This window comes from Motacilla alba, chromosome 1 (genome assembly GCF_015832195.1).
Source record: "Motacilla alba alba isolate MOTALB_02 chromosome 1, Motacilla_alba_V1.0_pri, whole genome shotgun sequence".
In the NCBI taxonomy this organism is placed as follows: Eukaryota; Metazoa; Chordata; class Aves; order Passeriformes; family Motacillidae; genus Motacilla; species Motacilla alba.
Window position 1 is genome coordinate 97,458,959 of NC_052016.1, and position 20,661 is coordinate 97,479,619.

The 20,661-nt window shown below is 39.3% G+C and overlaps 1 protein-coding gene across 8 annotated transcripts in view; it reads left to right on the plus strand.

Moving 5' to 3' along the window:
• LIMS1 (LIM zinc finger domain containing 1) overlaps positions 1 to 19,611 on the plus strand; it is a 68,149-nt gene extending 48,538 nt beyond the window's left edge. For 4 of the 8 annotated variants that reach the window (XM_038130156.1, XM_038130167.1, XM_038130177.1 and 1 more), the window contains 10 exons: positions 2,741 to 2,900; positions 8,143 to 8,209; positions 10,263 to 10,383; positions 11,225 to 11,374; positions 12,585 to 12,735; positions 13,519 to 13,611; positions 15,030 to 15,078; positions 17,159 to 17,234; positions 17,483 to 17,674; positions 18,048 to 19,611. In XM_038130156.1, the coding sequence (XP_037986084.1) occupies positions 2,745 to 2,900; positions 8,143 to 8,209; positions 10,263 to 10,383; positions 11,225 to 11,374; positions 12,585 to 12,735; positions 13,519 to 13,611; positions 15,030 to 15,078; positions 17,159 to 17,234; positions 17,483 to 17,630 (1,011 nt within the window). In that variant the 5' untranslated portion in view covers positions 2,741 to 2,744 and the 3' untranslated portion in view covers positions 17,631 to 17,674; positions 18,048 to 19,611. The other 4 variants (XM_038130125.1, XM_038130136.1, XM_038130148.1 and 1 more) reach the window with 4 other exon arrangements.
• Positions 19,612 to 20,661: the final 1,050 nt, after the last annotated feature.

The window sequence follows — 20,661 nt, forward strand, 5'->3', positions numbered from 1 at the left end:
GCAAAGACCCTTTCCAGCATCTGAGTTTACATGAGGGCCTGGCAGGGGAGTGCTCTCCTCTGTGCACAGCCAGCTCAGTAAATCTCAGCGTGACAGGCTCACAGCCCTGCTGCTGAACTTTTAACTTGAAGCTCTAGCAGGGTGCTGAGTAGCTCCAGCTACATGACACGAGCTGTGAAAGTAAATCACTTCGAGCTGTGAAAGTAAATCACTTCGCTGGGAACAAGGGGAAGTCCAGCATATTGTTTTGCGGACTTTGCCTACGGTTTGTTTGCAGTGTAAGCATAGAATATATACGCCTGGGAAAGCAGTCAGAGCGAGATGGATTTCCAGCGCAGAGCTCAGCCGTTCCCCATCCCAGAGGATGAAGAGGTTGCGTACAAGGTTGCTCCCAATGCTCACAACTACGCGGGAAATGAAGGCGAGAAACCGGTGTCAAAATTGCAACGTAGGCACAGTGAAATAAAACTCTACAAAGAGTTTTGTGACTTTTATGCAAAATTGTAAGTTCGTTCTGTTCAGCTTTGGGATGTAACTGCAGTGACATTACTGGTGTATTGTACATAATGTATTTTATTATCTGGGGCTCAGGCTGTGCAAGCTGTTCTCTCGTCCAACCTTTGCCACTGTTTGCTTGAAACATTGCCAGTTGTAACTGTCAATTAAAATCTGAATTGTTACTTTAAATTTCATCATTAATTGCATCAGAAATTTTTTATCAGCAGTAAAAATGGTGTTGGAATTTTTAAAGTAGTCTCTCTGCCTTCAGGTTGTTTGCCAGTTATTCTGGGCAAAAGGATAAACCACTTCATTAATGCAGAAGTATTACATACTTCACTAGTTTTACATATATGATGTGTTTCAAAGTAAAGCACTTTTTCCAGAAGAGGGAAATGGTTTTCATTTGTTTTTGAACTTTGTGTCATGTTTTTGCTTGGATTATACTTTACGTACAGCAGCGCTTAGCATCCTTAATGCTCGAGCACTGTTGAAGTGATGATGAAAGATCCCAGTTTCTCTTGTGATTATTCTTCATTTAGATTGATGAGGAGGATGGGGAAATTGACTGAGGTTTTGCCCCACAGAAAGCATACTCAGTCCATGGAGACCACTGGCGAGCTTTGCAGTTGATCACAGTTTATGTGTATAGTCACTGCAGTTTGTCCATAGGTCTGTCTGTTATGTATGGGTTAGACCATCCTGCATCTGATATTTATGTGAAATTTGCCCACTCATTTCACTGTGAGGGCAGTGGATATTTGGATTGCAGTTGCCGTTTTCCTCATCTGCAAAGATCAAGAGAGAGAGAAAAAAAGTGCCAGCTAATAATAACATGTCAGATGTGACCTTGTGTAGGGCTCTTCTGTGAGACGGTGTAAGAAATAGATAAAACACATTCCATTTTGAACCACGTGCTAGGTGTTTGCTTGCTCCCTTGGATGGTGTGCAAGGAATGAATTCAGTTCCTATTGAACTTGGTGGGAGCCCAGAGGTCTTATCCCCTTGAAGAGATAAGAAGGAAGGCTTGGCATCCTGCAGAGGACTGCGGGCTCTGCGCTTACAGACAGAGCATGATAGCTGTTTCAAAATGTGTGCATGCATGCACATGTGTTTCAAATAATGTCACTTGTCTAATAACCTTCCAGATAAATTTTGAGTCAGTGGTTTCATCAGCTGACATCATATTGTAATGAAACTAGACCATTGCCCTATATTTGCTCTCTGCTACCACATGGTATTAGGGCAGTAGGATGATCCTGAACGGCAGAGCTTTGAGAGTCTAGATATGAGTGACAAAATGTTTGCAAAGGAAAAATCACAAGAGCCTTTTTCTGGCTTTAATTATCTGAAACACGGCTGTACTGTCTTCTGCAGATGTGGACAGCTACCACACTGCCATTTTTTTTGGTCCTGTGCCTTTGAGAAGCAACCAAGGTTGCTGTTTCAATTTCTTTGCATCCCTGGCATGGATTTGCCAGCTTGTGTTGGCCTGTGTGTGGGTTACAGTGGGGCAGCCAGAGCATTCCTGCCCTCCTCCTTGGCCCTGGAGTGGGCTGGTACTTGATGAGCTGAACTCCCTGAGATAAACCCTAACAAACCAATCAAAAATCCCACGACTTCAAACTAAATTTGTAAAATGACTTCAAGCTATGCAGAACTCGTATAAAGGATAATTATTTAACGACTCTGTTTTTCATTAATATCTGCCAGACCAGATCCTGCACACTCTTTCACACTGTTTATTTAGAGCTCTGAGCTAATGCCGTTATATATGTGCATTTTAGAATTTATATATTTACATATGAATATATTAGAATTGGTTTACAATAAATTGTTTAGGTTTTCTTGTGTGATGCCAGTCCTCCATCATTAATATTTGCACTTGTTTTCAGTAATTTTAATGTATATCATAATTTTTATAGTACTTTGAATTGCCTGTCTTTTTTCATCATAAAAAGCCTGTAAATGTGTCTGTCGTGACAACATTTCTGTCTGGGGTTTTCAGTTAATTAGAGCATATCACAGGGATTTTGTTTCTAAAGAGTTAGGGAGCAGGGAGAAGTGGTAGCTTTATTTCTGAGGAGATGCCACAAGCCATGAAGTTCATTGAAAAACTTGTGTTGAGCAGCTTAGCATTAGGGCAATGCAGTTTGGCCTGGTGAGGGGGGGAAAGACCCACAACCAGTGTTGTTGTCTATTTAGGCTAATTTTCTTTTTTTTTTTTTCTTTTGAATGACAGCAACATGGCGAACGCGCTTGCAAACGCCATCTGCGAGCGCTGCAGGGGGGGCTTTGCCCCTGCCGAGAAAATTGTCAACAGCAATGGTGAGCTGTACCACGAGCAGTGCTTCGTCTGTGCCCAGTGCTTTCAGCAGTTCCCCGAAGGGCTCTTCTATGAGGTAAGCAGGACAGAGGACCCCTCCTGTCCCCATGCCCCCTCTTGAGCCTTCATTCCCATAGCAGAAGTAGCTACAGGCAGGTGGATAGCTTAGAAGGGCCCATGGGAGGATCTGGGCTCTGAAAGAGTTTGCCCAGGAAAGAGAGAACAAAACCAGGAGCATTTCTGTGCTAATTTGGAGGACATCAATGTACAGAAAGTTCTTTAAATGTGGACCCTAATGTTATCAGCACTGAGAGAAAAATTCCTGGAGATCTTTTTCTCAGTGCAAATTTTTTTCCGTGAAACTTGTGAATCTGATGTATCATACCAGAAAATAAGTAGGAAACATACTTCTTAGAGGAGAAAGTCATATAGAGGGAAATCCCAGCATCCTGTGGTCCATAGGAGGTTTATAGCTGAGTTGAGTGAATCCAGTTTGGCATTGGAAAAGAGATGATCTGTATGTGAGCATGCTGTGATCTGAACCAGACAGGGCCAGTGTAAGATCAGCTCTAAAGTTTAACAGTCTAGAGCATTCAAAATTATCGATTCTTAACACACTTTCAGGAGTATTAAGACCTGATTACATTAATATTTCTCGGCTCCCGGTTGATTTGCCTCAGCTTAAGAGGGTATTTTGGAATAGGTTTCATTTTCTTTTACGTTCCCTTATCATGGGAATTTAGAGTGTGGCTCAGCACAAAGTGGTAGTGAAAGCTCTAGACTGGTTCATAAAATACAAAGTGATTAGTATAGGGAACAATAAATGGTGTGAGACAGGGAATTACTGTCAGAGAGACAAGGCCCTGCTCAAGTAGCTTACAATCCATCTTAGGGTAGCAGTTACAGGATTTGTGTCATATGATGATCTGAAAAGGAAAATGAGCAGAGTGTAAAAGGAACAATTCTGTGCTCTCACATACAGGTGTCATCTTTGGCAAGAGCACAATAGTTTATTTTCCATGAAGCATTTCTAATTTTACAGAGCCGTGTTATGTGGTGATGCGAGGCTGAGGAAGGAGTGTGGATTGCAAAAGAGACTGGCTAAGGGGATTCCTGGGGATTTGCTTTTTCTCACCTTGTTTGAGGATCAAAAGGCTCTAGGAATAGTGTTACACAAATTGTAGTAAATTAGCCTCTAGTGTTCCATAAGACATCAAAAGGTGAGCTGCAAGGCAGAATTAATTAAATAGAAACAAAAGAACATCCCCCTAGATACTTAACAAGTTGCATTACAATTGTTAATATATACCAAGCTGACTCAGGAAAGAGTCCATCCTGACATGTCAAGACTTGAGGCAAATGTAGTGATATGAATGTTTCTAAACTAAAATATTTGTAATTATGTTCATAAAATTGTCTTAAACTAATAAAATGTATTTTCTCCTAATAATGAATACTTTATTCATTCTTTTTCTGACTCAAAAAACAATGAGTCAATCCAGAGACCTCTTTCAGAAACTTGAATGGTCCTTAAAGATAAAAGTTTGGGAAATCATGCTCTAGGCAGCCTGTATCTTCTAGAGGAAACTACAGCAGAAAAAAAGTCCTACTTTTGGACAAAGGTCAGGAATGTTACAATCTCTGTGTTGCTCATGAGTGGCCATACCTGAATCTCCGTGGCAAGTATCCTAGTAGTGCTTAGATGTACTGAATGTAGGCATTTTGCTTCCTACTACTGCTACCTTGTTAACATTCATATTCATGATGATTGGTCTTTGAGCACTCTCTTTCTGAAACATGCTGCTCTCAAAGACAGTGAGTCAGAAGTGAGTACCTGTAGATTGTCTCAGGAATTAAAATAACACTGTGTGCTAAACAGGTTTTGGCTAATGTTGCTAGCGTTTTGGTTTTTTTTTAGGCTGGGTAGCCTGAGAAATGTTACATAGAAAGTGGAAAGTTTCAGTTAAGGATAGATACTTCTTGCCACAATTATTACAGAGGTAAAATAACATCGGATAGGCTCAAGGTGCTGCGCCTGTTCGGACTCAAGAAGAGACGACTGAGAGGGAACCTCACCAATGTATATAATCATCTGAAGGGAGGGCGTCAGAGGAGGAAGCCAGGCTCTGCTTGGTGGTGCCAAGCAATAGGACAACAGGTAACGGGCAGAAATTGATGCACAGGCAGTTCCACCTGATAATGGGGAAAAACTTTACTGTGCACTGGTACAGGTTACCCAGAGAGGTTGTGAAGTCTCCCTCACTCGAAATACTTAAGAATCATCTGGATGCAATTCTGCATAGTGTGTTCTAGGATGACCTTGCTTGAAGAGGGAGGCTGGACCAGATGACCCTACCTCCAACCTGACCCATTCTGTGATTCTGTGAGAGGAAGGAAAGCCCTGAGCGGTAGAAGGTGGGCTTAGGTTGGTGAGTGCTCAGGAGTGGCTGACAGTGCTCAGAGGACTTGAGATAATCTGTATCACTGTCAAGAAAAACTGACTGGAGAAGATGGGCAGAAAGGGCATCTTCTTCAGACTGGCTTAATGTAGTCTTTGAGAAGATGGATGTGTTTGGAGGTGTGGCCAGGTAATGTGTTTTTCTGAGCAGGTTCCCGTGGGTAAACACAGGCATTGTTGGTTGCCCAGTATGAGCTTGTGTTTACTCTGTGCCTGGTTTAGCTAAGCTAGTATTTCTTGGAAATGATTTCCAGCTCTTAGCAATTAGGAAGACAAATATTGTTCCCCTGCCTATTGCAGGCCTTGCAGGGTTCCCCCAGTTAGTCATTAAGCTGCTTATCACACTTGCTGTCAACACTGCCATGATAAGCCTTCACGCTGTGTTCCACAGGTAGGGGTGGAACTGGTCAGGTCTCCTGTGCTGCAGGACTTATCTCTGGGCTGCCTTGCAAGGACCCCCATCAGCACAGCTCGCTGTGCTGTGGCACTGGAGCCAAGTCACTCGCAGGCACAAGTGGTGCCCATCCACTGCTTAGAGTCTGCACAGCATAGCAGGGGTTTAGTGGACGTCCTCTTGAGCCTGTGTTAGAAATGATAGTTTGGATTCCTGAGACCTGCATGCCTAATGTTGCACAGAAACGGTGGGTACGGTGTATTTGATTTGTGTTCCACTTTGCTCAGTATCATCATTTTAGCAAGTTTTTTTATGCACTCAATCGAAACAAAAATTAGCACAAGCATATTCCAGTAGAATTCTCTGTTCTTTGCTGTTAGGTGCGAAGAGGCAGCAATTCTGGTGTGCTTCTACTCCACCACCTGGAAGATGTGTATTCCCTAGAGCTGCTATTGTAGAGTTTCTCTGCAGATAGCAGTGCACAGTTCTATACTAATGGCAGAACAGATGGTCATGTTTGTTTCTATTCCAGTTGTACCTTGAGTGTTTTCTTAAAATGGTTTTTATCAAAAGCTGCCTTAGAGAAACAATCTCTAAAGTCTCAGTTTTTGTGCATGACTTTCCACTTAAGTTAGCTAAAAACATACAGGTAAGCTGGAGGTTACTTCACAGTGAGATGTTTTATGCAGAGCCATTCAGCTCAGGGACCTTCAGCATACAACAGTAAAATGATCTTACTTTTAAACTATGTACTGTAAGATTTGTTACAGAAGCTCAAGGCTTTCTGTGATAACTGCTGGGTCATCCACAAAGGGCGGCACAAAGGAGCAGAGGTTGAAAATAGAAACAAGACTGAGTGGAAACCGACCTGCCTGATGCAAACAAAGAGGGGAAGAAAACCTGTTTGATCTGTTCAGATCAACATGTGGTGGCTTTGAAATCCAAGCAAACCTAAGCATCCCCCATTGGACCACCTGTTTAAACAGAACAGGAAGCTTTCAATTTTTTTTCAGTCTGGAAAGGATTTTATCATGCAGGAAGCAAGCACAATTCACAATGAATGAGTAATTTCCATTATTCCTTGAGAAAGTAATAGCCCTGTACCTCTCAATTATTAGTTTTTTAAAAGCCCAAATTAAAAAGTAATCTGTTTTAGAGTATTACACTGGAATAGCACTTGATAAATTTCTGACAGAAACTTCTGAAAAGGTCTGTACTGAGTTAATGTCTTTCTCTTCCTAATAGGTGCAATTCAGGTTTGACACAGGAATTTTGTAACCATAAATATCTAATGAAATGTTTTATTAGATCCCCATCCTGCCATTTGCAAAAGTATTTATTATATTTATATTGTATTAGATCCTTGTCATTTCATATTATACAAGAGGTGATCTGGAACCACATTTCTGTAATTTCTGTCCATGCACAAAACCTTACTTTCTGAGTAGTATTTTGTGCTACTCACTTGGTTTTGTCTTAGACGCAGTGAAAAGAAAGGAGCGAGGTTTCCTGCTGTCCTCCTTGTTCCACTATTTAAACTGAGACGTTCATATCCAAACATTTTGTAGCATACCTGATATTGTCTACCTGGTTTTGACATGCTCATTGGCATTTGTGTCCAATAATAATGATGCCCGAAGGTATCTAAACATTTCCCTTCATTTCAGCACATATTTGCCTACATGTTTTTACATATTCTTTGGCTAAACTACTAATGCAGTGCTGTTGAATCTTATTATTCCATATGTTGGGTTTTGTTTTTTTTTTCAATGGGAGCTTGAACTGTAGCTGAACTTACATAAGCTGTGATAAAATTCAAATTCCTTAAAATCAATTTAACTTGATCGATGTACTGAACTTTGCTCTTCAATATTTGGACTTGATTATCTTAAGGGTCTTTCCCAACCTAAATGATTTAATGATTCTATGAAATAAGTATCATGAAGGAAAAGGATTATTTCCCTTCATGTTTTGGCTGACTGCTCCATAAATTGCAAAGATTTCTGCCCCTGGGTGTTCTTCCTACCCCAACCTCCACTTTCTGGTATGCTGGGTCATTCTGGCAGGAAATGTAGAATGAGGAAGACATCAAATAGGTTTGAGAAAAATGCTTCTCCCCTCCTGCTGGCCAAGGCTGTTTGTTAGCTAATTTCCTGCTCAGAATGTGTTTGGTTGCTTCAGTTTCAGTAGTCTGTCAAAATTCAGACGTCTCTTGTGATGTAAATGGGTGACAGAAAATGCCTTGCACTCTCAGCAGTACTGGAGAAATGGTGTGCTATTAACACTACATGCTAACTAGTAGGTGAATTAAGGTGGGTGGATGTAATACCTAGCATACGTAGCTCATGGTCTGGTTGTTTTTGCTCAGCCCCTCATGTTTTACTACCTAATTGTATCTGGAAACACACCAGGCTGTTACAGCGTTTATGTTAAGTGCAAGTTCCTCATTCCTCTTTCTATTTGCAGTTTGAAGGGAGGAAGTACTGTGAACATGATTTTCAAATGCTTTTTGCCCCTTGCTGCCATCAGTGTGGTAAGTTTTAGGTGAAATACTTCACATTGATCACAAATGGGAGTGTCACTGGGAGAAGATGTGCTGCCCTTGTATCTGTTTCCTGGGAGGTGCTTATGTTCAGCTGAGCATCTGTACTTCAGGAATGAGCTAGACTTCAGAGAAACTGGGAGTTGCTTTTTCTAAAGGTCATAAACCAGTAGGATTTTAAAATAAAATTTGCATTCTTTTAATAAATAATTTAGCTGTTGAGCCAATGATCCAATGAACAGATCATTCATAAACTCCTGATTGGATACACAATTATATATAATACTCCTGATTATTTATATCTGTACGTCTCTATGTGCTGACATTTGTCCCAGCTCATGTAGCTGAAACCGTGCAACAAGACTTTGTCATCTGCTTTGACTCTTGTAACCCACCTGTGCTGTCCTACTTCACAGAACCCGAGACAATATTCATCATCTAGTGTTATAATCAGCTGGGCCCCCGCTGATTTTTTTTAAACAAATACCTTTCAGGCTTCAGTGTCTAATGTCCATCCTACACGATACTGGGGGTTGCTTTTTATTTGCCACCGTTGATGTAGATGCTTGTGCATCTGCTGCACTGTAATGACTTGCACATTTCCTTTTGTCCCTGTGTGACACATTTTGCTGGGCCAGAGCTGGGAAGTTGACTATTTGACTATTCCCTAAACTGCTCTGGAAGCCCTTGTGTTTCTCTGGCACCTTTGGCAAGGTGCTAAAGTTTTAATTTATCTCAGTGAGGCCTTTCCTTTTGTGGAGGAACGTGCTGAACACCAAGGGAGAGGGAAGCAGATGCTATGGAACTATGAATTTAAGGCTGCAGACGTGAACAAGCAGAGGAAGAGGAAGAAATGAGTTAGTGGCAATTTGTGAGGAGCTATGCTGTCTATCTCCAGGATTTCTCCTGCACAATTAGCACAGCTTCACCTTCTCCTATCCTCTCTCCTGGTATTGCCAGCTCCCTTAAAACCTCGTCAAGGTCCTGCCCAGAGCTGGGCTTTTCCACTGCTTGTACTTAAACACAAAGTCATTAGGGCTGTTGTCAATGATGAGGCCTTGAGCATTCCTGATATGTCTGGAGTCCATTGTATTTGTTCTTGCAAAGCCATAACTTTGTGGGGATGCTACAGACTTTCATGGTGGATGTTATCATCCACACCATCACCTGCCTGATCACGCCCCTTTGGCAGCTCTTGGAGTTGTTCCCCAAAGCCAGAACTCAGCCTCTGACAGCACTGGGAAGCTGAGCTCCCAACACATTTTGCACTGCTCAGAGCCCCTGGCTACACTGTCCATCAGCATAGAGAACAATTGGGTCACATGCGATGGACATCACTCCACTGCCTGGGCAGTACAGTCACACAATGCAAAACACTGGTTCTCACACTATTTTTTAATGCCTTATGGGACAGGACTCCTTGTGGCAGGTCAGAAGTTGCGTGTGTTGGATTGACTGTTCTGCAGCTTCACTGCACCTTTGCATTTGAACTCCGTGGGATTTTTTTTTTGCAGGATGTCCACAGCCACCCAAGCTCAGTTCTGTTGTGCCTTGAGTATAGAATACCTTCAAGGCTTTGTCCTAGTGGAGTGGAAACCTCTGCTACGTACATGGCAAATTAACACTGCCATACACTTAAAGAAGAAAAGGAGAAAAGTTATTAGGACACAAGAAAGCCCTTATTATATTAAGTACTCCATAAATTTCTTAACAGCTTGAGAACAGATAAGTAAAACCAGCGAAGGGACCAAAATAGGATTACTGCAGGGAGAAGGTGGAGTGTGCATGTAGAAGGACTTGTACATAAATAGCAGGTCCTCCATCAGCAAAAATGTTTTCTTTTAACCCATAACAAAAAACAACAAACAAACCCACATTTCCAGAATTTGGAATCAGAACTGTGATATTGAAAGCAATGTGTCCTACCAGATTTTGGGGTAAGGAAAGGAATGGTGATTGTAGTCATTGTAGTGATTAATTTGTGAGTTACTTTTTAAGTTTGTCTAGTATGGTGTTTTACATCCTGGTGTTGTGTTTCTTACAGGTGAGTTCATTATTGGTCGTGTTATTAAAGCCATGAACAATAGCTGGCATCCAGAGTGCTTCTGCTGTGATATCTGCCAAGCAGTATTGGCTGATATTGGATTTGTCAAGAATGCTGGCAGGTAAATCTCCACCCTTCCTTCTGTTAATTGATCATAAATTAAATGAACCAATAGTGGGACTGAGAGGTTTTGGTTCCTGAGGCTTTCCAGCTCAAATGGAGCAACTGAAGTTTTTTCTGTGATACAGTCTAATCGTGCATCACAAAACCACAAGATCTTAAAATATTCACATTTTGCCTGCTTCAACACCAAGTTTCATGGCAAACATTTTCTTTACCCAGTGACCTTTTGGAGTCATTGTTATATGCCATAAGAGAGAAAACTTTCAGATACAGAAGCATTGTATTTTTTTAAATAAAAATGTTTACTTTCTTTTTCCAGCTTGGTTCTCCAATTTTGGTCTAATTTATATTTAGTAATAATTGCTTAATGTTCAGTAGGACCCCTCACAGAGTAGGATATTTTTGCCAGTTATGATCAAAAGTATGTTTTACAAGTGGATTATATGGCCATTGGCTTCTTATGTGTAATACAATATACAGAATTATCTACAGAAGTAGGACCTGTGTGCTCATACAGTTTCTAATCTAATTTTTTTAAGATTTTGAAAGCAAAACATTCATCAACAAGACTCTATAAGAAACATTGTTTTCTATGTTTTAATACAGCTTTAACTCAGGTGAAGAAATTATACTCCTGTGGTGACAGAAAATTGAATGATCACCCTGAGCTTGAGCAATCATTTTTGTGCTTTGAGCTTGGTTTGCCTTAGCAAGGAAGTTGTTTTACAAGACTCAAAAAAAGAGCTGATTGAAATGAGGTTCCAAGAGATTTTTGGTTTTTATTTTGCACTGTAGTACCTGGCAGCAATACTTACCTCTCTTTCTTTATGCCATTTCAGACATCTCTGCCGTCCTTGTCATAACAAGGAAAAAGCCAGAGGCCTGGGAAAGTACATTTGCCAGAAGTGTCATGCTATTATTGATGAACAGCCTCTCATATTCAAAAACGATCCTTATCACCCTGATCATTTCAACTGTGCAAACTGCGGGTAACCTGACTTCTGCAAAGGGAAACAGGAAAATGCTGGGCTTCTTTGCTTCATCAATTTAAAGTGAAAACTTGTCCTGTACAACTGACAAGAGGGGGTGGGATTTGGATGTCTTGTGGCCAGATGTTTGTTACTGCTTTTGGCTTGTGAGGTTCAAACAACAGCTGACCTGCTGGGGACTAAAGAAAGATTGGACTCAGCAGGACAAGGCAGTACCTTACAAAATACAAAGTATCGACACAGATACCATTTCTATGGTAATGAAATGATAGCTCACCATTCTGGTTGGAGGAGAAGAGACATGGTCCTTTTTTGTTGCTTGAATTACTATCTTGCCTGCGTTGTTTTTTTTTTTAGTTCAATGGCATCCAAACTTTGTTCTCTCTTTTTAAAGCCTGTCTTTTTTAGAAGGCTTCTCCCATCTCATTTTATCATCTTCTGCAACTGCAGCACATGAAACTGCACATTTCTACATCCTGCACTGATGCAGAGATGTAGGATGAGCACTGGAGCATGGAGCATTGTAGGATATAGCATGGATTCTTAGTTTATTTCTGCTGCAAAGGAAGCTACTATTTCAGTGCCACAGCAAAGGCTGATTTGAATAACAGTATATAGTGTTATATCAGTGGCAACCAGTTGAGAGTATTTGTGATTACAGTCACTTTTAAGGTTTAGCTTAAGGTTCTCTTTGTATCTAACCATGCAAATTACTAAAAAAGTAGAGTTTATAAGATTCTGCAATGGGAAATGAATAAGCCCAGCTCATGTGGGTCTGTAGTTCTCTTTCTCTGAAGTTTGATACAAGGAAAATGTGACTAGATACAGAGCACTACATTTTACTTTCCGTTGCAGTTATGCAAATCTAAAATAAACTGGTGATAAGTGCCAGAATATAAACCAAACATGTGCAGCTTTCACACACAGATTTGTGCTGCTTAAGCAGAATGACAATAGCTCAGTAGCTGTTTCCAGAGAGACTCGGTGCACCTTGCTTTGCAGCCTGTTCTCAGCTTGCTGAGATCAGGGGTGAACTGTGTTGAATTGTGTTATATTTGATGCTGCTGCATTACTGTAGGATAAATATAATTTCTAAAGCAAATGCTGATTTTTTTTTTTGCTTCTCTTTTCACTTGAGAGTAGAAACTCTCAAGAGTTGACATTTTTGAGTGCCTTTATTCATGATCTCAATTCATTGACTTCTGAACAGGAAGGAACTTACTGCTGATGCTCGTGAGCTGAAAGGAGAACTCTACTGCTTACCCTGCCATGACAAAATGGGTGTCCCCATCTGTGGGGCATGTAGGAGACCAATTGAAGGCCGTGTGGTAAATGCTATGGGCAAACAATGGCATGTGGAGGTAAACATCAGATGCTAAACAATCTCTCTTACACATATTAACCTTAGCATATTTATCTGTGATTTTTCTGTTCCATTTCAATGAAAGTATTCCCAAAGTTTGCAGCAATGATTCTCTAAATGCCTTGTCCAAATCCCTCTTCAACCTTCTTGTGGCTGGTCTTCCACTGTGAAATAGTTGTTACTTGTCACCTTACAAGTGAGTTTTGACTGTGAAACTAAAATCAGTAATTCAAAGGAAGCCCAGCGAGGTTCTTACAAAATAAAATTTCAGAGCTCAAAGCAGTACATATGGAAAAGCAGTCAAATCTGTGGCAACCATGTCACTAAGCATCATAACACCCCATGGTACATATTTCTTCAACAGTTCATGTGAGAGTTTATATTTCAAGGCCACATACAAGATTTAGTTCTACATCTTCCATTTTAATTAAATAATTTTTTTCCTTCTGTTGTTTTGAAAGTCTCCTCTAGGAAATGCTTTCTTCACAAGGGTATAATGATAATGCAAATTATTTAACAACTCTTAATTCTGTTCATTGATAAAAATTAAGATGCCATTGCTTGATTTTGTTTTATAACTTTTGGATTGAAATGTTGAAGACATTAAAACAATTAATATTTTAATGGCCTAAATGTAGAAACAAAAGTTTTAACTCTGCTTTTCAAGATGCTTGGTAGACTTCAGCCATGTTCAAGTAGTGGACATGGTTATTTTACTTTCCAGAAAAAATAACGTTACTTCCAAAAGATAAAAAAAAATGTATTGTAATTTTCTTTGTAGCATTTTGTTTGTGCAAAATGTGAAAAACCATTCCTGGGTCATCGTCATTATGAGAGAAAAGGCTTGGCATATTGTGAAACCCACTACAATCAGGTAAGGTTGCATATTTTTTAAATGGTAAGCTCACAAAAAAAAATGTTAATTGGTAAACTCACAAATATGCTTTATTAGATATAGATGGACAACCATGGACATTCTTCTGTTTTGTTAAAGGCACCTCTGGATGTAATAGCAATTAGCATATGCTCTGTTGCATTTAATTTTTACAGGTTTTCCTCTTCATCTGTGGGGCATTAAAAAAGAAAACTACAGGTATTTCACAAAGGCTGGCCAGGACAATCAGCATCAAGTTGTTCTTCAAGCTTAGTGGTATTTAAATAGAGCTGTTACAGAGCTTTGACGTGTCTGTGTATCAGAGCAGCTAATGACAACTAATCTCTCCTAAGAAGTTAAAGAAGATTTGCCACTCACTAACTGCAGTTTGGAGGCCCCAGTGAGTGGCATGGGTTTCCCTGCAGCTGCTGCTCTAAGATACTGCGTGTTGATGTGTGCTGTTGCTCAGTCATTAGGTTGATAAAGATTTCCAAGACTGAATTTGTCAGAAGACACCCTCTAGTGACCACTTGCATTTATGTAGAAGTTACATGTAGCAGCACCACCCCTCTCCAGACACCCTTGGATGGGGAGCCCACCCCACGATGCATGGGCATATTTTTCTTTGGAAGCCATCTGTGTCATGTCACAGTCATCTCCCTTGCTTACATAAATACACGAGGAGGGGTTACACCTGGGAGTTGTACGGCATCTGCTAATTACAGATGGATTCTTAATTGGTCATTAGTGATGAAGGGCAGATGATTGGTGCTGGCACACTTGCAGACTGTAAATGCTGTGACGTTCATAGTAATAGTGTGCAGCTGGGATGGACCAAGTCCGTGCACCAGACAAGAGCTGTATGTAGAGAGGATGTCTTTTCCAAGGTTAACTACTACAGTAAAAAAAACATACATGAAGTTTTTGGCACTTCTTGTTATATGTTATATTGTGGACAAGTGTTAAGCCTGGAAAAAGAATTACTATTTTTTGTCTGAAATGTTTTTGTTTTTTTTTATAAAGATAAAATTTTCTTACAGTAATACATTGTTTTCATCATGCATGTTAATCCAAATGTTACATTTTCTGGTTAGTAACCATATGTACATGACACCAACTGCTGTATTTCAAATCTTCAGGATTAGAGAAATCTCGAAACAAAACAAAATCATACTTACAGAGAAGCAAAGGCAGATACATGTTTTCGTCTTTAATATTATCAAGACTTTTTGTGATGAGATGATGCAAAATGTACTTGGCAAACCAAACCAGACTTGCCAGCATTCTCTTTATTTCACTGAAACAAACAGGAAAGCGATTCTGCCCATCAGCTGAAACATAGGTATTTTGCTAGTTTGACAAGTTACTTTCAATAAAATCATTATATTAAAAATTTATTACTTCTCTTTCCTCTTCAGCTATTTGGTGATGTTTGTTTCCATTGCAACCGTGTGATTGAAGGAGATGGTAAGTTCTCTGTTTCCTGAAGGGTTCCTTTTTGATGGAAGTTCTCTTTAAAAGTGAAAGTAAGGGGAAAGCAGCCCAGTTTTCATTAAAACAAAAACAGATGTTCTCTTGACCAGAAATTAAATTAGAGTGGATTAGTCAGAGACCAAATGGTAGGAAAACCTAACATCATTTCATAATGATAGAAGACCACCCCATGGCCAAAGAGAACTGTGAAACCCCTTAGTGACATGCAGAGGCCAGGGATGCTGGAAGATGCTCAGAAGTCACTTCTTGCCACACCACCTTCAAAAAAGAACACATGCAAGAGTAAGAAGGAGCATACAGGCATCTCCATAAATGAATTTGTGCATCATGAGCCAAATTTGAAAAAAAATTTAGATGCTGAAAGACATAGGTGGGCACTGTTAGGAATTTCTTTTTAAATTGTTCCCATTATGTCAGGAGAAATTTACCTATCTATTTCAAGCACCTGTCTTTTGAAAATCTAGGCTTATGATAATGTCACAAAACCAGGAATGATCATACTTGGAAATATATGTTCTGTAAAAGCAGAACTCCAAGTAATTTGGTTTGTTATTGTTTGATTAGGTTTTCTGGGAGAAGGAGGTGGGTTTGAGGGGTATTTTGGGTTTTTTTGATAACTAGCTCTGATAAAATGCCAAAAGCAAACTATTCTACCTCAAATAATGTGACATTATGTGCCTCTTTATCCTGTCCCAAGTAAATACTATATTAGCTTCATCTAAGCCAGTGGCATTAGCAAAGCAGGAGAGACAAAAAGAGACATAAATTAGTTTATAGTCATGTAACTATAGGGTAAGACATACCTGTAAGCACATCCTGTAGATGTGCTTTCCCTAGATTTTCTGGACTGCACTATGCCTGCAGAATGACAGTCCAAAATGCTTTAGAGGAAAGAGTCCTCATTTTCAGGAAAAGTCTACAGGAATGAGCAGAAATGGAACTTTTCTGATAACTACATCTCTGTATGATTCTAATCTTTCACCATATATTCTGACACCCATAATGTAAGTTTTGGTCTCTGAACTGAAAACAATACAGTATACACTAATTTCTTTATTTTCAGTGTATGTCTTCAATTACATTTCTTCTTTCATTTCTGCATACAAATTTTGAGTCACCTGTCACAAATTTGGTATCCAGTATTGTTCTCTGTTGGGTGAAACAAATATCTGTAGCAGCAGTTTTTCAGGAGGGTGTCTGTGACTGCATTACTGAGGTTGCTTGGGAGCAAAGACTTTCACCTGTCTTGTATTATTCTGGAAGGTAGTGGAATAACTGTGTATCTGTGGACATGCTTGCCCCATAGTGCAGGAAAAACCCTCTGCATTACAATGCTTTGGTTCTCCTTGTTGTTGACAAAATACTGTGAGAAAAACATTGAGAGATCAAGTGAGAAAAAAATAAGAAAAATATTTTCCTGTATTGTCTAACTTGGGAAAATTTTGGCAGGGGAAACTGGAAAGCTGTACTGAAAGAGAGAAAGAACAGGAACTGGATTCACCTACAGAACAACTAGGAAATAGTTTCTCTTCAAAGCAAAGAATAAAGAGAGTCCATTTTTTTTTCACCTTGGTAATGCTGATTTACCAGCACTGTCTGGCTGCTGGCTTCACATTATTAACTTCAGCTGGGCAAATGCAACTGTTGATTGCAGTGCAGTCTGAACTGGATCTGAGAAATGAAACTGTATAAAACATAAACACAATTGTGCTGGATTGCTCTTCAGCTGGAAGCATTTCCTGATTAAGTTGGAACCTGGCCTCACAGAGCCATTGCCTGAGATCAGCTGGATATGAGATGAAGCGAAAAATAGGAGGCAGAAATAGGTTAAGCTGGTCTTGCCTCAGGGACAGCTGTATCAATGCTTCACAGTCCTGCTCATTACACTCTAAAATGTGCCTCGCCAGTCTGGCCATGTTATTATTATGGTCCTTGATACAAGAATCAGTGACTGTCCTTCACAGCTCATGAATATGTAAACTTAACATTTTTGTAATCACTTTTTTTTTTTTTATTGGTAAGGCTAATGATTTCTTTTTTTCCATCTCCCTAGTTGTGTCTGCTCTGAATAAGGCATGGTGTGTGAACTGTTTCGCTTGTTCAACTTGCAACACTAAGTTAACCCTCAAGTAAGTTTATGCACAAGTGTGATGTCTTCAACACTTATCAGTGGCTCTCTTCAAAGTGTAGATGTTGCTACAGTGTAGCTGTTACTGTATGGAAAACATGTAAGCAGCATGGAGGAAGTAAGGTCTCTTCCTCTTGCTCCACTTAGTACTTTCCATCTCTTTCCACTGTTTCTTGAGGTCTTCCTTCAGTTAGTCTTCCTAACTCTTCTCCTTTTCCATCCTTTATTTTTTCTTGTTTAACTCTAAAGGGATAAGTTTGTTGAAATTGATCTAAAACCTGTCTGCAAACACTGTTATGAGAAAATGCCAGATGAATTTAAGCGACGACTTGCCAAACGGGAACGTGACGCAAAGGATAAAGAGAAGCAGAAAAAGAAAAAGCCAATCTGTTTGTAAACTTCCTTTCCTTCTCACCACCACCTCTGCTCCTTTCTTCTGTGGTTAGTCCTAAGGATGTTTTCTTTTGCACTTTTGCATGAACTTATGGCAGTCAAAACCAACACATCTTTCACGCAACTGCAACTTGAAATACTAACTTGTTATTCCATTATCTTATGTTTAGTCTACAATTAGATTTGAAAGGCTTTCTAAATTACACTGTTAATAAATATGAGCTTTTGTGTAAAATCTGCATAACTTGCTGAACAGGGTATTGTAATCACTGTCTGCAGTGTAGAACTTATAACTAAATGCATTTGTATAAATTAGGGGGTTAATTTTTTGCTTGTGCACATTTAATAGGAGATTTTTTTTAATTCTTTTTTTCACTATTTCATCTGCTAAAACTTAGTTTCTTTTGCTTTGTTGTTTCAGGAATAAATTTGTTGAGTTTGATATGAAGCCTGTCTGCAAAAAATGTTACGAGAAGTTTCCTCTAGAGCTGAAGAAAAGACTGAAGAAATTAGCTGAAACTTTGGGAAGGAAGTAAAGACTTCATCTGCTCTCCTCTTTCTTTGTGAAAATCTTATAGATACTACTTGTGGGGTAGGGGGCAGTTGCTACTTTGAGGCTGCAGTCAGACAACAGATGCTGATGCATGCCTTCTATCACCCCAAAATATATTAAGATTCTCTGTTCTCTATACATGTATGTTTACTTGTTGACAAACAGACCATACTTCCAAAATAAATACCAGCTCACCTGAAACGTTTCTGACCAACAATGCCGTTGTACTGATGCAGGTGGCCCATTCTATACACTAATTCTCTGTGGAACTCTTCAGAGAGAGAAAATTTGTTTGTGAACACCACCTGTGAAAACAAACTTTGCAGATGTGCCCAACTTTAGGGATGTGTATTGTCATTTATGTTAGTGAAAATATTAACCTTCATATTAAGCATGTAGACAAAACTCACACTGCTCAAGTGATTTGAGCAGGAAACCAGTACACTTTGCCTCATGGAAAAATTCACACTTGGAGTTCAGGCCAAGCTGCCTCATTAAGGAGCCTTGTTTCAGATGGTTTGAAAACTATCAGATTTCTAAATAAAGCCACTGTACAAATGACATACATAAAATGATAAACATGATAGATTATGCTTACATGAGGAATGTTTCTACATCAGGCTTAGCATGAGATACTTATATAAAAAATGTATTCCTATTGCAAGAAATGAGCATACTCAGAACTACTTGAATTTTGCTATATTCCACTTAAAATAACACATTAACTTCTATATATGCTTTTGCATTCTATTTACTTTTTGTGCCTTATTCTGCTGGACCATACATGACAGTGTACTATTAAATATATATAGTTTTATATTTTATTTCATATTTTTATGCAGAAACTATTATAGAAGGTATTTTCAAAAGATAACATACTTTGCCTTAATTATACAGGATGCAAGAAGTACTTTATTTGAAATGTGAACATCTGCATTTAAAATCTAGCTTCTAGACTTCATTGATTTTCAGAACAATACTGAAAATGCATATTTCAATGAACTGGCAATATTACTTTTACACCTCTGTGTGTAAATATGCAAGGTTTGATCCTGCTAGGATCTACTTCTTTAGCCATCCTCAAGGACTGAGCTTACAAATAATAAAAATTGTTTATGACATACATTTAATTGTTTTATACTATTGAGTTCTGTCCATGCAAATTTGTTTTATTATTCCCTTTGTTATAGAAAATACAGCTACTTAGGTCTTCTTGATGGTACGAAGTATGCAAACTTTTTTTTTTTTATTTTTGTACATTAGTGACTTAAACAGATTTTATGTAATTATGTAACAGGAAGTAAAATTTCCTTTCCTGTTTATGAAAAATTAGTTACTTTAAAACATCTTCTTTCCTGTGTCATCAATAAAGGCCATGTTATTAAACCTTGTATCACCTCTTTGAAATAAATGCTTGAGATGGGTGGAAAAGCAATAAGGCTCTCTTGGATCCCTGAGCTTTTACCTATGATTATGTAAATACTTCCTTATTATCTTGATTTAAAGGAGACATATGCTTTTCCTAAAGGCATATGTCTGTATGTAGTCTAAGGTTCATAAAAGAAACCACAGTTTGTTTCATATGGAATAGCTTGATTGTTCTGGATATTTTCTCAATTGGCACAGTCAATACGTTTTCCTAAAGAAAGTATCTCATCTGAGTGTAAAACATGCGCCGTCCTGTTATCTTTTCTGTTTTCACTGCAATGAAACTGTCACCCCAAACTTCCAGTTTATTGCTAGGTAGGGTATTTTTTGTCTATTTTATCCTACATAATTATTGAATGCCATGACATTCATAAATGTAGTCAGTCCCTGACCCTGTTGAAGACTATGAAAGCTTAAAATTACCTCAAAAATTGTTTACTTGATGAGCACAGTTGCCCTGTTGGAATTTTGGACTGTGCCATGGATTCAGTAGACCACACACACTCTTGCTTCCTCCTGAAGTTATAACTGTCTTCTAGGTTTTCATGTTACACTGACTGTACATCTCCTCCTTCAGCCCATGTGTGCCCTGCTCAGAGCTGGAAAGGGTCACTAGCCCCAAAGCTGAATGACAAGACCTAGCTCATATCCACATTGCTCAGGGTTACATCCGTGTGCAGCACAGTGGCCTCAGATTTCCTCTGCACTCTGGTGGCCCTTGGGGCCTGGCACAGGCTGGGTTTTTCCATTTCCAAGTTCCTGATGGTGAACGCTGCTACAGTTCACCAAGGCAGCACCTTCTGTTTCATGAACTCTAGTGTGTGTATGGCAGACCCCACTATGTAGTACTCAAAGCATCTGAGGGTACTTGAGGGTTCAAAGCCTGATGAAATATGTAAAAATGTTGGATGGAAGGGACCACTAGAGATCAGTTAGCTCAGCCATCTGCTCAGAGTGGGTCTAACTTCAGAGTTGCACCAGTACAGAAGGTCTTGCATGGCCAAACTGTGAACATCACCACTCAAGGAGATTTCACAGGGCTTTGTGGATAGTA